At 40.6% G+C, this 17,513-nt stretch overlaps 1 protein-coding gene across 3 annotated transcripts; it reads right to left on the reverse strand.

The window, feature by feature from the left end:
- Window positions 1-3,135: 3,135 nt before the first annotated feature.
- On the reverse strand, window positions 3,136-16,146 carry LOC135504105 (zinc finger protein 217-like). 3 transcript variants are annotated; one of them, XM_064922398.1, is made up of 5 exons: window positions 16,088-16,146; window positions 13,164-14,594; window positions 7,423-7,548; window positions 5,170-6,588; window positions 3,136-4,971 (listed from the first exon to the last, which is right to left on the reverse strand). In XM_064922398.1, the coding sequence occupies exons 2-5, from the start codon at window positions 14,455-14,457 to the stop codon at window positions 4,871-4,873; spliced, it is 2,940 nt and encodes a 979-aa protein (XP_064778470.1). In that variant the 5' UTR covers window positions 14,458-14,594; window positions 16,088-16,146; the 3' UTR covers window positions 3,136-4,870. The 3 variants fall into 3 exon arrangements, with proteins under 3 accessions (XP_064778470.1, XP_064778468.1, XP_064778467.1); XM_064922396.1 differs by having other exon boundaries at window positions 16,056-16,141; XM_064922395.1 differs by having other exon boundaries at window positions 15,927-16,141.
- Between the last annotated feature and the right edge of the window lie 1,367 nt (window positions 16,147-17,513).

Here is a 17,513-nt window from a genome sequence, read left to right on the forward strand (position 1 = left end):
ATCATAGAACAGGCAATGGCTTTTAGAGATCGGAATGATGTAGCAATGTCATAAATTTAATGATAATGATCTGATATGTCAAAAGTTCAGGAGGGTCAACAGCTTTCTGGCTACATAAACAAGCTCAAACAAGGTGATGTGGTAGTTTTGTTGAATGTTAACTGTGTAACCGTCTATGTAAAAAAAGATATAAATATATTTCAAATCAACAACATTAACATGCTTCTTGAACTCCCTTGAACTATGCGGAAACAATATAATGGCCGCAAACAGATAGAAAAATACAAAGTGGTCCTATATATTTACTTGTTACTGTGACTTTTTTTAAACATGAAACCCTTAAGCGAGTTTTGAAAAGTGAAACATATTTACAAGTGTATCAGTGTGGAGTTGGAGTGTTCGGAACAGGAAGTGTGTCATCAGATGAAGTATTTTCCCATCCTCTCTCTGCACTTGGTTCTCCACAGTGTGAAGGATCTGAGGGTGATGCTTAGTGAAATGCTCATTTTGCGTTTATGATTACCAAGGCCCATGGGCGATATTATGCACTAATGTGAACTAATGCAATAGATTACAGAGCACTGGCTCTGGGGAACAAACAGCAAACAGATGTGGTGAACTCAAAAATAAGGGAAAAAAACTGTTTAAAGTGTTCAATGTGGTAGAGACTGTCCCTTGTAATTTAGTGTTGACAGAATGCACAATTTGATACGCTTTGTCAGTCTCTCTTCCTTTTCTCATGATTCTGATGCTAGGCCAGGGACAGTCAATGGTGTGCTATTGTATGGTTTCTCAATCTAAAGTACACAACCTATTGACTGTATACAATGTACAACCTTCTTAACATAGGAATAGACCACCAATCTACACAATTGTATACACTGTTTACATTTACTGATGGCCAAAATACTTCACAACCCTTTTATTACCCAAAACATGTCACCCTGCATCAACACATCCCTGATAACAGACACAAAACAAAGATGTGCATGTAAGCATTCCTGCACCAGTCTATCAGAATAATTGATTGTATAAAGATGAGAATGTAGAGCATCCACACAGCACAGAAACACCACCTACCTCCGTGTTGCTGCACTCGAGTTTGTATACACTGCCCTCTGGCGTTTACTTGCAGTTAAGACATTATCCAGACAATGAACGAACCAAAGTACAGGTAACTGCCAAAATAAAGGAAACACCAACATACAATCAAATCCAATTTTATTGGTCATATACACATGGGTAGCAGATGTTAATGCGAGTGTAGTAAAATGCTTGTGCTTCTAGTCCTGACAGTGCAGTAATATCTAACAATTCCGCCACAACTACCTAATACACACAAATCTAAAGGGGTGAATGAGAATATGTACATATAAATATATGGATGAGCGATGGCCAAGCGGCATAGGCAAGGTGCAATAGATGGTATAAAATACAGTACATACATATATTAGTAATGCAAGATATGTAAACATTATTAAAGCGGCATTATTTAAAGCGGCATTGTTTAAAGTGACTAGTGATCCATTTATTTAAGTGGCCAGTGTTGGGTCTCTGTGTAGGCAGCAGCCTCTCTGCGTTAGTGATTACTGTTTAGCAGTCTGATGGCCTTCCTGTGACATCGGGTGATGTAGGTGTCATGGAGGGCAGGTAGTTTGCCCCTGGTGAGGCATTGTGCCGACCGCACCACCCTCTGGAGAGCCTTGCAGTTGATGCCGGTGTAATTGCCATACCAGGTTGTGATAAAGCACGACAGGATGCTTTCAATTGTGCATCTGTAAAAGTTTGTCAGGTTTTGGGTGAAAAACCTAATTTTTTCGGCATCCTGAGGTTGAAGAGGCACTGTTGTGCCTTCTTTACCATACTGTCTGTGCGAGTGGACCATTTCAGTTTATCTGTGATGTGTACGCCGAGGAACTTAAAACTTTCCACCTTCTCCACTACTGTCCCTTTGTTGTGGATAGGGGGGTGCTCCCTCTGTTGTTTCCTGAAGTCCAAAATCATCTCCTTTGTTTTGTTAATGTTGAGTGGGAGGTTGTTTTCCTCCAGCTTGATGATGAGCTTGGAGTGTACTATGGTGTTGAGCTGTAGTCAATGAACAGCATTCTTACATAGGTATTCCTCTTGTCCAGATGTGCAGTGTGATGGCAGAGTGCAGTGTGATGGCAACTCCATCGTCTGTGGACCTGTTGGGACGGAATGCAAACTGAAGTGGGTCTAGGGTGCACTTCATGATGACAGAAGTGAGTGCTATGGGGCAGTTGTCATTTAGTTCAGTTATCTTTGCCTTCATGAGTTCAGGAACAATGGTGGCCATCTTGAAGCATGTGGGGACAGCATTCTGGGATAGGGAGAGTTTGAATAGGTCCGTAAACACACCAGCCAACTGGTCTGCGCATGCCTTAATAGGGCATTGGTTCACCACAAGCCAGAACAGTTTCAATGCACCTTGGAATAGATTCTACAAGTATCTACAACTCTGTCAGGACGTAACACCGTTCCATAATTTGGTGTTTTGTTGATGGTGTTGGAAAACGCAGTCTCAGGCGTCGCTCTTCTCTCCTAAGTGTTCATTTGGGTTGAGATCTGGTGACTGAGACAGCCATGGTATATGGTTTACATAGTTGTTATGCTCATCAAACCATTTAGTGACCACTCTTCCCCTGTGGATGGGGACATTGTCATCCTATGAGGGCATAGGCATGGTAGCAAAAATAATTACATTAATCATAGTATGTTAATTGCGTACTTAACTCAGAAGTAACACCTATATACTTTGTATCCCTCGTTTACTCAAGTGTTTCCATTGTTTTGGCAGTTACCTGTACATGGACTAAGATGTAACAGAAGATATGGCAATTTATCAACACTGTACACAATGTGTAAAATGTATGACAAAAACACTATGCTCAAATAAACAATTACAAAAATGATACACCTTTTCAAAAATGTCAAATGATTTGTACATCAATTGCAGTGACATTAAACCAACATTTTTCATTTCTGCAGACTGAAGGTGTGAATGTTTATTGGATCCCTCTACTCAAGACAACAATTACACTTGATCTAAGTCAAAACACCAAACAATGAGATCACAACATAGAAAAGTGAAAACTGAAGAAAAAAATGAATGCATGTATTGACATGGCTATCATTTATTAGGCGAACGTAAACCACACTGGGTGAAATCACTGTATACAGTACTGTAGAGCAGCATAGGCAGACATATCATTGCATCTCAAATAGTAGTAAATTCAACTAACCCGGTTAAGTCCAGTATCCGTCACAATAATTACCTAGGCTAATACATAAACCAAACTTAGATTTAAATGATAACTTAACCATTTACTTATGAAAGCAGGAAAGGAGAAGTCTGAAACTGTCCATTTCCAGTGACAAAAAAAAACAACTCAAAAGTTGTTTCAAGGTTACATAAACAGGAAGGTGGTAGGCCTATAGTAAGAATGGAAAGATACCTGTAGACATTTTCAAACAGCACAAACAAATATTATAACACTACTCGTCTATGCCCCAAATGTCATTGACTCATGGTGATAGTCATACAACTCTTGAGCGATATTTCACTTTTTACATTGCACACACACACACACACACACACAGAAAACAAACAAAATGTACAGAAATAAATAACACCCTAAAAATTATAACAGCAAAAATATGAAATAACAGAGGTCTGGTGTACCCAAATTGCTTGAAAATATCAGAACGCTTCCTACACCATGTGCATTAATTTGTAACAGTTAATGCATAAATGAAGTAGAATCATAGAGCTCAAATTGAGTTCTGAAACCTGAGACAATTGTTTTTTCAGTGTACAATGTTGAGCTATTCCTGCAGTAAGGCTTTCACTCTGCTCTCCCTGACTTATATACAGAATCAACAAGTAGTAGACCACAGCTTCAGAAAAGCCTGTGACAAAGCAGGCAGACAAGTTAACACAATCCAACCTGAGGCAAAAGACTATCTTAAGATCCTGCTTGACATGAACAGAGTCCTGAATACCGTTTGGAAAAACAGTCGATCTAAAAACAGTATTCGTGCGCACAAAAACTGGAATCCCTCAGATATTCGATCCATGTTTTACCACTGTTACAGCATAGTCGGTTGTGAGGAATCCATAGGCAGAACAGAGCCAGCAGCCTTTTCTATGTACATTTCACATAATACCCAGTAGCAGGAATCCCTGGCTTCAGGCTCTGATCATGTTTATCCAGTGAATAACTACTACTTATAGGCACAGACATGTTGCTCCCAACTCTCCAAAATACACTGGCTCAATAGTGGACATGATAGCTACTGCAGCTTCATATTATCACAAAACTAACTGCCTACTATGAGCGTCAACTGTCTATAAATTGAGTTTGAGGCAAGATATGTCAACATACAGCTTTTGTTTTGTAAACTAAGAACTCAAGCTGTAGGTCAGATAAAACCCTCCCCAACATCAGTGCTTTGACAAAAACATGGTCCTTTGATTGCTGACTATGTCATATTAGACAGACCAGCATATTAATAAACAAAAGGTAACTTCATCTTAACAGTTCTCATTTATACATGTTTTATCTAGTGCAACCATAACAATATGATATTCAAACAGTCATTTGTCAACTACCTCAACTGTTATATTAGATGGATGTGTATAGATCAGTGGGGGTAGGTCATTTATGGGTCAGGCCTTTCCTCCAGGTAAACTCTCAAAAGATGATTGTAGCATGAACTTCTCAGTGTATTTCAAACCTACGGAAGGCTATCAAATGTATTCTATTTATCTCAACACAGAACTTAAGACAAAGTTACTTACAACATGACCAGTGAAGTAAACCAGAACAATAGCATACCATTAGAACAGTTAAGCCCTTTCATCAGTGGGTCCACTGCATTCATTACTGATGGGTCTGGAATAGGCTCTCCTCTGTAGCATACTAGCTGGATAGAGTAATGGCCTACTCCCTAGGAAGAGGAGCAGGACAATATTAGGAGTAACCCTAAAGTAAGTTTGATACAACCCGTAATAATGGCAATATGATATAGCTGTCCAACTCTAATATGGAACCGCACGACATTTACAACTACACTAACATCATGAAAATGGGATGAATTAATTTCAAACGTGTAGAAAATACATAAGATAAAGCTTTTAGCTCATACCTCTTGGGTTTGTCTGCACTCCATGACTGGGGTTAGCCACAGTGGGATGGTAGAGGGAGGCCAGGTCACTGGGGGTGTAGGAACGGAGGATGTTGATCATATTCCAGTCAGTCTCCATGCTGCTGCTGCTTGCAGAGGCTGGAGGGTTGGACGCTTTGACTGGGGCATAGGCTTGCAGCCTGTGAGAGGGAGAGGCTACATTTCTTCCTGAGGGAAGCAGTCTGTTGTACCTGTCCTCCATCCTGAAGCCAGTATCAACAGTGTCCGTTTCCCTTCCGGGGAGCACAGAAAATCTCTGCCTCTTACTGGAAGGTTCACCACCAAAGTCAGTTGTGGGAAGACTACCGAACCGGCTGGAGAGGCATAGCCTGGCAGCATCTGAGGGCCAGATTACAACACTACCGCTCCTCACAGGACAGCTTCTTAAGCCGCTTGCCACTCTGCTGTCCGATGGGCTCTGCCTCGGTCTCTCCATTACAGGTTTGCTATATTTTCTACCATTGGTGTTGGATTGTTCTGCTGGCTCTGTAAACCTGGATTGGCCCTGGCTGGTGGTAGGCGGCATCATCATCATCCTGTACCGCTGATTGTCCAGGCCCAGGGCTCCCATCGCCTTCCGGGGTTCATTGGTGAGAGACTGTTTAGGCCCATGAGTGTTGGAGGGGTGAGTCTTTCCTGTACATTTTCCAGGAGACTGAGGGGTTGGGGATTTGGTCCGGCGAGGGTATCTCCGATCTACAAGAGGCAGCAGGGTGACATCTTTGCCCTCAAGGGCAGGGGGGCAGCCAGTATAACGCTTCAGTTTTAGACTTCTGTTCTTCTTAGTAATGTCAGACTTCTCCTTGTGAAGCAGCTTCTTGTGCATGAGCAGAACCTCTGGGTACATAGTGCTGAAGGCACAGGACGAACATGTATTGGAAATCAACACATTCCTTGGTATTAGGGTGGCGGAGATGGAAAGTGAAACTTTTAAGGACAAATTTAATGGGGTGCTGAAGCCCTCATCATTTATTTCCTTTCCTTCCATCTTCAGGTTAACAGGTACGGGGCATTTTATGTGTGCAGAAGAAGAGTAAGCATCCGTAGAAATCAATTTCCCATACTCAGCATTCACTTGAGCAAGTGGGCTGGCAATCTTGACACCGATGCTATTAAATCTATCTTCTGGTTTCATAATGTCACAAGGTTTGGTTGCAGGCCTGACATTGGGAGTTGGCCACAGTTTGGATCGGTTGGGGACCCGTTTGTCATCTCTGTTTCTGGTGAATTCTTTCTCACTGGGAGATGGCACAGATATCACAGGCTTATTGGGGATGTCAGTATAAGGTTTGTCCTTGTGACGTCTATCTAAGTGATATCTCAGTGAGGTTTTCTGGGCTGCAGCATAGGCACAGTATATACATTTGTATGGTTTTTCACCTGAAAGACAAAAGAATTGCATAAGCATAATATGATCCTAACAGCAAATACAGTCTTCAGATGAATTAAATGCTGAAAGTACTACATACAGAAAACAGGGGTGTAACGGTTTGGTACGTATTGCGGTTTTGGGGTCACGGTACGGTTAACGGGAAAATTAAACCCCAACAGTTACTGTAGTTAATTTCTGTTTATTCCTGATTCCATCTTTGTTCATGTAATGCCTGATGAGAGCACAATCAGGAATACCAACATTTCACTTTGCATTTTCTTAAATGATTACTCATCAACAACACTAAAATAAAGTGCAACATGTGTATGAAATCAATATGTAAACATTGTTCAGAAAAAAAACAGGCCTATGCTGTTTTCTTACAAAAGAACAGAACTAGTTCCTGGTTGCGCCTCAAAAGGACAGCCTGAAATACAGCAATTAAGATTGTAATAACAACTACAAAGTGATTTACTCAAGAGGCATACAACGCAGCTTCGGAATAGCCTATAAGCCTAGTGTTTACTTAATTTTGTATGTATTCATTCGTGTTCACAGTGCGGACCAAATCGAGGTCCCATTATCGAATGGTTCAGTACAGTTACACCTCTAGCACTCAGAGTAAGCCCATCCAACTTCATGTCAAACCTTAGAGCCAAATAATAGCTACAAATCTCAACTTACATTTCCCAATTGTGCAGCCTATTTCAAGTTCCAATGTCACATGCACAACTACAGTGAAATGCCTTTCTTGCAAGCTCTAAATCCAACAATGCAGTAATCAATATCCATGTAGCACCACAAATAACAAATCAGGCTTCCCAGCATTACATAATGTTTACCTGTATGGGTCCTGAGGTGAATGTTGAGGTAATAGCTGGAACGGAATGTCTTGCCGCAGTAACTACACTCCCTGGAGGACACAAGATGTTTCACCTTCATTTGATCAAATCCATCTTCACTTTTATCTGTAGAGAAAACAAAAACAGGAGATTGGGCAATGTGAAGAAATCAAATAGTCTACTTACAAAAACTTGTGTGAAGCAAGTGGATTTGCATAACCTGTAAATGACCAGTAGAGGGAACCATTGAAAATAAATGGCCATTTACAGGTTTTTCCCAATTTTTACACACTAAAACTGGCCCATGAGGGACAACGACCCAAAACTGTAACTCATTTACCAGAAGCATACACCAAATTGGAATAGTACTGGCACATGTTTTGTCTTACACTGAGATTGCAATTTTACAAACATTTGGCAAAACAACACAATTATCTATGTTTGGCACGACATTCACAACTAAAATCTTGTGTGCAAGTGAAAAGCAACACTGTTCAACAAGCTAAGCTCAATTACCAATTGATCACTTTTACACTTCACAGGTCGAGGTGGGGGTAGGTGTAGAGGTGTAGGAAAATCGGGAACAAGGAGAGTAATCTCTGACGAAATTCAGGCAAATGTGGTTTGACCTTGGGAGAGACTGGGCAGAGAGTGCAGGCCAATCTGAGCCGCTTCACCAAAGCATCTATTATCTGGACGTTCCAAAATGAGAATAGGTCCAATGTCTCCAGTACATAAACTCAGCAAAAAAAGAAACATCCTCTTACTGTCAACAGCGTTAATTTTCAGCCAACTTAACATGTGTAAATATTTGTATGAACATAACAAGATTCAACAACTGAGACAAACTGAACAAGTTCCACAGACGTGACTAAAATAAATGGAATAATGTGTCCTGAACAAAGGAGGGTCAAAGTCAAAAGTAACAGTCAGTATCTGTTACTAGAATGTGGCCACCAGCTGCATTAAGTTCTTGCTTTGAGATGTTACCTCACTCTTCCACCAGGCACCTGCAAGTTCCCGGGCATTTCTGGGGGGAATGGCCCTAGCCCTCACCCTCCGATCCAACAGGTCCCAGACGTGCTCAATGGGATTTCGATTCGGGCTCGTCGCTGGCCATGGCAGAACACTGACATTCCTGTCTTGCAGGAAATCATGCACAGAACGAGCAGTATGGCTGGTGGCATTGTCATGCTGGAAGGTCATGAAGGATGAGCCTGCAGGAAGGGTACCACATGAGGGAGGATGTTGTCTTCCCTGTAAAGCACAGCTTTGAGATTGCCTGCAATGACAACAAGCTCAGTCCAATGATGCTGTGACACACCGCCCCAGACCATGACACACCCTCCACCTCCAAATCGATGCCGCTCCAGAGTACAGATCTCGGTGTAACGCTCATTCCTTCAACAATAAACGCGAATATGACCATCACCCCTGGTGAGACAAAACCGCAAATCGTCAGTAAAGAGCACTTTTTGCCAGTCCTGTCTGGTCCAGCGACGGTGGGTGTGTGCCCATAGGAGACGTTGCTGCCGGTGATGTCTGGTGAGAACCTGCCTTACAACAGGCCTACAAGCCCTCAGTCCAGCCTCTCTCAGCCTATAGCGGACCGTCTGAGCACTGATGGAGTGATGTTCGGATGTACCAATCCTGTGCAGGTGTTGTTACACGTGGTCTGCCACGGCAAGGACGATCGGCTGTCCGTCCTGTCTCCCTGTAGCGCTGTCTTAGGCGTCTCACAGTACGGACATTGCAATTTAATGGCCTGGCCACATCTGCAGTCCTCTTGCCTCCTTGCAGCATGCCTAAGGGGACCCTGGGCATCTTTCTTTTGGTGTTTTTCAGAGTCAGTAGAAAGGCCTCTTTAGTTTTCATAACTGTGACCTTAATTGCCTACCATCTGTAAGCTGTTAGTGTCTTAACGACCGTTCCACAGGTGCATGTTCATTAATTGTTTATGGTTCAGTGAACAAGCATGGGAAACCGTGTTTAACTTCTCTAGGCTAGGGGCAGCATTTGGAATTTTGGATGAAAAGCATGCCCAAATTAAACTGCTACTCAGGCCCAGAAGATATATGCATATAATTGGTATATTTGGATAGAAAACACTGTAAAGTTCCCAAAACTGTTAAAATAGTGTCCGTGAGTAAAACAGAACTGATTTGGCAGGCGAACACCTGAGAAAAATCCATCCAGGAAGTAGGATTATTTTTTGTTTTGTAGTTTTCTATTCAATGCCATTACAGTATCCATTGACTTAGGACTCAAATTGCAGTTCCTATGCCTTCCGCTAGATGTCAACAGTCTTTAAAAATTGTTTCAGGCTTGTATTCTGAAAAATTAGGGAGTGAGAGCAGTCTGAATGAGTGGACAATGCAGTGTCACAGAGCTTTTTCATGCGCGCGACCGAGAGAGTGCCTTTCTTGTTAACCTTTTATATTGACAACGTTATTGTCCGGTTGAAATATTATTGATTATTTAGGCTAAAAACAACCTGAGGGTTGAATATAAACATCGTTTGACATGTTTCTATGAACTTTACAGATACAATTTGGATTTTTTTGTCTGCCCATTGTGACTGCGTTTGAGCCTGTGGATTACTGAAGAAAACACGCAAACAAAACTGAGGTTTTTGCATATAAAGACAGACTTTATTGAACAAAACAAACATTTATGGAGTAAATGAATGTCTTCTGAGTGCAACCATATGAAGATCAAAGGTAAGTGACTAATTTTATCTCTATTTCTGACTTGTGTAACTCTTCTACTTGTCTGGTTACTGTTTTGTAATGATTTGTCTGCTGGGCGATGTTCTCAAATAATCATAAGGTATGCTTTCACCGTGAAGCCTTTTGAAATCTGACACCGTGGTTGGATTCACAAGAAGTTCATCTTTAAACCTATGTAAAATACTTGTATGTTTTGTGAATTTTTATAATAGGCATTTCTGTATTTGTATTTGGCGCTCTGCAATTTCACTGGATGTTGGCCAGGTGGGACGCTAGCTTCCCACATACCCTAGTGAGGTTAAACCCTTTACAATGAAGATCTGTGAAGTTATTTTGATTTTTACAAATTATCTTTGAAAGACAGGTAAACTCAGCGAAAAAAGAACAGTCCCTTTTTCAGGACCCTGTCTACTACTTGACAGTAGTACAACATAAAGCACAGTAAAGACTGTAGAATCCAATACATACTGTAAGGTGAAACAAAGTCAATGTTTCATGTACTGTATGTATGTTTCATGTACTGCTTGTATGAAATTGGGGGCTATACTACTTTGTAACATGTTTATGTTGTATACTGTATTACTGTAGTGTTTTATATTTTTTGTAGAAATTAAAGACGACAACCACGTGGTGGTAAAACGCGTCTATTTACAGAAGAACAAGAGGCTGCTATTGTGCAAATGGTAGTTAAAAATAATGCCATAAAACTGCGGGGAAATCCAACAGATTATTGAAAACCCTGCCATCTTCTACAACATCAGAGTGAGCTATCAACCATCGCCCGCATCTTGCATTTGTGTTCCTTTCTTGTTTGAGCAAACACAAACAACACACAATATACTGTAACAAATTATTAGTCTTTACACTGAAATAGGTTCTGATAGTAGTAGTGATGCACCAATATTACATTTTTTGCCGAAACCGATATTTTCCTTGGCAAAAAAAAACAATACTGATAACCAATATTTAAGATTTTAGCAGCCTTAAGCATTCTAGTACAGTTAAATAGTTAACACACACACACGGACGCAGAGGTCTAAGGCACTGCATCTCAGCGCAAGAGGCGTCACTACAGACCCTGGTTCAAATCCAGGCTGTCTCACATCCGGCCGTGATTGGGAGTCCCATAGGGCGGCACACAATTGGCCCAGCGTCGTCCGGGGGCGTCATTGTAAATAAGAATTTGTTCTTAACTGACTTGCAGAGTAAAATAAAGGTTACACACACTACACTGATCAAAAACTAATTTTGTTGGCATTTACGTATGTACCCATTACCAGTAAAACAAAATCAAAACTGATTTCTTTTACTTACTTGCTGTGCTGTTTCGTTGTTCATTTGTTCAGTTGTTTCATTTTCAAATCAGGATTTCTATGGAACACCGTTTGTGTCTTTGCGTGTCAAAAAAGATGCACGTCAAATAACACAACATAATCCATTTCAGTAGCTATAGTTAGCGAGCTAACTATATAGCTAGGTGTCATCTAAAATAACCCTCATTTATAAGACAGTTCTTACTTGATTAATGGTGGCCGGACCCATCTATGTGAAGCTAGCCACAATAAGGATTAGCCACAATAGTGGATTTGCGGTTCGCCTTCAAAAGTGAAGTGTGGCATAATTGTACTATATGTATTCATCTGCATCACTGTCAATGACACACTTTTATTTTAAAGGCAAACTGTAAATTCCACTATTGTGCCTAATCCTTATTGTGGCGAGCTTCACAACACATAACCTGGTCTGATTGTGCCTCACTAGCCAGATGAAGCTAGCTGGCTGCTTATAACGTTAGCTTTGGGCAACAGGGTTAAGTAGCTGGCTAGCTATTTAAGTAAAAATTCAATAGGCAAACAACAAGTGGCAACCTTGCTAATACTTACAAGGATTCCTAAATCATTGCTAAGAATAATGAAAATGACTGCAGTTTTGACCGGTCATTGTTTTCAGGCTGGTTATATTGGTGCTAGCTAGGTACCAAGCTAAAGCTAGCTAGTTGCAGTCGAACAAATAATGCTTTATTACCAACGCGGTATTGTAAACATCATTTGTAGCCGGTGTTTGCAGACTTTTGTACAGCTTTGACAGTGCTAATCTTATGTTTTTTGACACGCAAAGACCCAAACGGGATTCCATAGTATGTATATCGTAATAGCAGTGACACTATTACTGTGTAACTCCGGTACGGCAACATCTGAAAAATAGTACACATGGTAGTGTGTACCGGTGCTTGACCAGTCTGCGAAAGCAAACATCACCCACGGTTGATTGTCAAGGGCAATGAATTCCATTATCTTGGAGTTAATGGATTTTGCCTTTGAGTTGTCTTGCTGAATTTTCCTTACTCTTTCAAATGACTGCTCGACTTGTTGACTGCTCGATCCACACAGCAGACATTGTGGGCTAGGTTAGGAATGCTGTGTTGCACGTGTCGCGCAAAATTTACGTGGTGTTATTACGTAATAACTCTGAACCACTGTATCAGCAAAACATTTACATAATGCACTGCCAAATCATATTTAAAAAAAATAAAAAAATCACTCTAAAATGGTTAAATATAATTTTACATAGGTATGCACGGTAGCTATGACATCGGTTTTTAACGTCGCCGTTAAACTAGACATTGAACCTATTCCAATGATGGCATTTTTAGCTAATATTGGCTGATTCAGAAATGTTCACCGATATATTGTGCATCCCTAGACAGTGTGTTGAATATGTCACAGTGTGATCTTGGTTGTCACTAAGTTAGATTCATTTGATTATTTTTTTCTCATTTGTAAACAGAGTTTCATTTTGAGCAGGGAGTACATGATGTTGATTTCTGTGTTTCATTTTGGAAGATGTCTGTGGGGTTTGGGGAAATTGGCTAACTGTTTTGTGATCAGAGTTTTGAGTACCGGAGATGTAGTTTCAGCAAACGTGTGTTAACAATTGGGAAAAACTGTAAATCCACCTTTCATCATTAGAAAACAAATGGTTGTTTCTTAAACATTAAGTTGCTGTATTTACCTGAAAATAAGGCATCTCCCGGTGCTCCGTCATCTGACCCTTCTTCAGACCCCTCTTCTTTGGGGGACCCTGCTCTGGAGAGCTTGCCATCAATGAAGGCGGTGGGGCTCTCCGCCTCATCCCTCTCCCTCTTGTGCACCCTGGAGTGGAGAACAAGCTGGTGGTACGTCCTGAATGTCCTCCCACAGTCCTCACAGTGCGTTGGCTTGTCATTTCGACTTGACTTCTGATCAGGTTCTGGTGATGGGGTCTCTCCAGCAGTCTGTCTGGATCTCAGTTCTCTACCCAAGTTTTCTTTAACACACTTGTTGTCACCTTCTTGGCCTTCTGACCAGATGTTTGTCAGTTCTTTATCTGAGCCAGAGTCCTCGTTGTTAGAGCTGTGGTCTTGGATTAGGCCTAGATCTTTAGCCATACTTGGACAAACTGCTATCTTTCCCTTGGTGGCAAGTTGCCAGGCCTGGTAGGTGTTGAAAGGGTCTAGTTGGGCAATCCACCTAGAAGATCTCTCTGGTATAGTACTTTTCTCAGAGAGGGGGCGAAGGTTGAGTACCTGCAAAAAACCTTGTTGACTGAGGGGATCTTCCTGTCTATCCTTCTCTCTGTTTTCATCAGCCTCTAATTCTTTACTATGTACTTTGCTGTGTTCCACCAAATGGTGTTTATCGGGAAAAAAGAAGCCACAGGTAAAGCACATTTTATAAAGGGTGATTACGGGCTCTGGGACTTGGTCTTGGATGACTTCATTGATAATAACTGGACCATCCAGGTTCTGCTGGGCCTTAGCCTTATGGAACCTCATATGGTTCCTGAGAAACCAGGGTTCTTTGAACCGCCGGCCACAAAAGTTACAGTGAAATGTGAAACAGTCCTTGTGTGTCCTCATGTGGCTCTCCAGCTCACTGGCACCCTCTGTGGCCTGATCACACACAACGCAGCTAAATACCACCTCCTTCACAGATGGCAACCTGGGTTTGGACCGGGCCCTCTCACCTGGGATCAAGAACTCTGCCTCCACACGCAGAACTGTCGTTTCGAACAGTGTTGTGGGGTGCTGGGTCAGGACGTGTGGGCCCAGGTCATCTTGGTGTGTGAAGGTCTGGTCACAAAACATACAGTCCAGGGCTTCCAGCAGGCTTCCCTCGGGCTGTGCCTCGGCTTTGTTAGTGATGGTGGCACTGTGAGGAGTCATGCTGGAGCCAGACCCTGGCATGCTAGCACCACTACTAATATTTAGAACGTCTTGTCCAAGTCCATCTGGACTTTCCACATATGGCAACAGGTGAGTTGGCATTTCCTCAAAAGTTGTGCAATTGATCTATATACTTAAGTATTCTATAAGTAAGGAGTTACTGGATGACGTTTCTGAATATCAATGTGGAAGATTATCAGTGATTCATCCAGGGGAGTTAGGTCTTAGTAGGTAGATTCCTGTAAAACACAAAATAACAAGGAAAAAGTTAGGATAATGTAGTATCATCATGGAATAGTGCTATCCGGGGATCCTTGGGACATCCCTACCCTAAATCCTAACCTTAACCCCTACCCTTAACCATTTTACATTTCAACTTCAATGGGGTAGGGACATCCCAAGGATCCCAGAGAGCACCTATCATTATGGCAAGGTGAGGCCTATGAATGCTAAAAGGCACCAAGCTACCTCAAATAACAAGGAAATGTAGTTCTCAAATTGAAACTGAATATGAGATTAATTTCCTCTTAGCATATAGTACTGTGAAGAATGCATCATTGTATTGCACATGGCTACATATTTAACACATCATCTGACAGTTTGCCATTAATGCAAAGCCTTGGCTTGTGGTTACATTTTTAGCAGTTGGATAAAATGTGGAATAAATGGACAAACTAGATACACAAATACATCCTAATTAAAATTATGGCATTGTACAAACAGTTTGATAGTCTCTACAAACAGCTTGTAATTTAAATTAAATCATGAAATATTAGTTTAACTATTTTGGTTTCCACTTCCATACTGAAATAGCAGAATGTGTTCATTATTTGTTCAATAAGCCATGACAAGATGACCTGTGTTGGCAATCAGTGGAAGTTGTCGACTAAGGAAGTGTCATTAAACATCATGAGAAAATAATATAGTTTTAAAATATTAGTCTTCTGTGACCCGTCCCAGTCAGCCACCTATTTTTATATACGATAGTAAAGTAGCACGTTATTTGACTGATGTTTAATCAGCTATGCAAACAGGTCGACAATTTGTTATCCAACACATGCAACGTGATAAAAGACAAATGAGCCACTCGTCGAGTTAATCCAAAAGTTATGAATCTGTAATGCATGCAAAATTAGAAGGCCAATATGTGAAGGCTTAAAGTACATAGCTAGCTAGTTATTAATGTCCCACATAAAAAATAAATCGTGCTTTTCTATTGGATTATTTTCAATATAGTTAGAACTCAATAGTCACTTCTGTAACTCATTCTGCAACATCTTACTAACGTTAGCCAGTTAACCACTGATAGGAAGTTGCTGTCCCCGTGTCTATCAAACATTGCGAAATTCAGCAAATTAGCTTTCTAGCTAGCCAAGCACGGACATTCCTAATTTAACATGCACAAAGACATAGTTAATGGGCGAAAGGAAGGAAATAAAACAGATATCCTAATTAACCATCATTTGAGTTCATCTTACGAAATAGTTTAATAACATTAGCTAATTTAGTTAGCTAGCAATCAATCAATACGCTCGTTTTATATAAACTGCAGATAACTCACCAATACCTACCCATTCTGGCTTTCCAGGTATACTTTCAATTAATCGAAATTATATATCTAAGTGAAATAAACTGCGTGTTACATCCTGTCGCTAAACTAGCTAATTCATGAATAATAGCAGCTAGCCAAATTTGTTCACCTTCCTACAATTTTCGGTCATATTGTTCTTACTCAATGTTTGCAAATCGCTATGTGGAGCTGTTGAATTGTGAGGCGCGCGCTCAACGAATCGGGGACAGAAGTAGCGCGTGCACTACAGCCCCAAAAGCGAAACAGGGACAACAGTCACGTGGTCGCCACTTTTGATAAAGTAAATAATTATATAAAGTAAAATGTATAATACAATGTAACATAATTACATAATAAACAATAGTGGGGCACACACGTATGTATCTATTGCACACACATATGTGTCTCTTATGAAAGCAAGGTAACAGAACGTCTGTAGATCTATTACAAAACACAAGAACAATAACAAGGTGGACTGCCCAAATGTAATCATTGTAATGGCGGTTGTGTCATGCGGATGGTTAGTCACCCATTGAGTTGGTCTGAAAGTTAGAGGACAGGCCTAGATAAGATTATTGACTATTTGTTGAAAGATAACAGTGTGATTCTATACTGTATATGAGATGGTACACATTTGGTTGTATCCTACATAATTTCCCATTTGAGACAGTCACAGTTGGTTAGCAAATAGGCCTAAATAAAATAGCAATGTTTTATGAACTTTGTTCTATGCAAAAGTCTCAACGTCATGTTGTTCAGACAAAGAGTTGACTTTTACAAGTCTCTCACTCCACTTCCCATTGCAACAGAACAGAGCACCGTGTGGAGAAGGGGGATGGGGACCTGCAACTCACAGCTACATGTGGGATGATGTGCTATGCAGCAACAGGTCACTGTGTGTTTCCAGCATTGAATGATAGCCTTATAGCTTTGTATTTATATCAAAGTATCACTGCAAAAGTAATTAGGCTATTCAACCCTTTTTTCTAATTTGAGATACACATTTGAATGTTTTTTGAAAATCATGTTATATTTTAGTTTTGTTCAGATGTAGACTATTGAAACTCAAAAAGTATTCAAATTATGATTTTGAATTACTTGTCCTATTGTAAGACACCAAAATGTTCAGAAATAACCATGATAATTCAATCCATAATGTACCATAGCCTACAATGCAACCATGAAATACAGGGATCTACTGAATGAAAAATGAAAAATCTATGAAGTGAACTAATATACATTCTATTCAAGGTGAGCTAGAAAAAATTTTATTTCTACATGTATTTACTAATAATCAATGTAAAGTTAAGACCAATGCTTTATTATTTCTCAGTACAATTGATCACCTTTCCTCCTCTTTTCATCAGAGTACATGCATGTCAAAGCAACTGCTTCACCCCTCCCCCACAACAGCTCCTCTGACAGCTGGCAATAGCATGGATCTCATTGTGGTTCCACTTTCAATTATTATGCCATTGACTACTCTATTCACAATGTGTTTTTCACAGAAAGTATGTATTAGTACTACTCTACCTCATTAATACTCACCCTTCTTCATTTTGTGATGGCTCAAGATAGTCTGGAAACT

The sequence above is a fragment of the Oncorhynchus masou genome, chromosome 18, assembly GCF_036934945.1.
Source record: "Oncorhynchus masou masou isolate Uvic2021 chromosome 18, UVic_Omas_1.1, whole genome shotgun sequence".
Taxonomy (NCBI): domain Eukaryota; kingdom Metazoa; phylum Chordata; class Actinopteri; order Salmoniformes; family Salmonidae; genus Oncorhynchus; species Oncorhynchus masou.

What these genes read in the sequence shown, in the direction of transcription:
- LOC135504105 (XM_064922398.1), bottom strand. Translation starts at nt 14,457, where the DNA reads ATGCCAACTCACCTGTTGCCATATGTGGAAAGTCCAGATGGACTTGGA. An exon ending in GGGAGATGCCTTATTTTCAG is followed by an intron (nt 7,549 to 13,163) that starts GTAAATACAGCA and finishes TTTTCTCTACAG; the next exon opens with ATAAAAGTGAAGATGGATTT. An exon ending in AGTGCAGACAAACCCAAGAG is followed by an intron (nt 4,972 to 5,169) that starts GTATGAGCTAAA and finishes TCCTCTTCCTAG; the next exon opens with GGAGTAGGCCATTACTCTAT.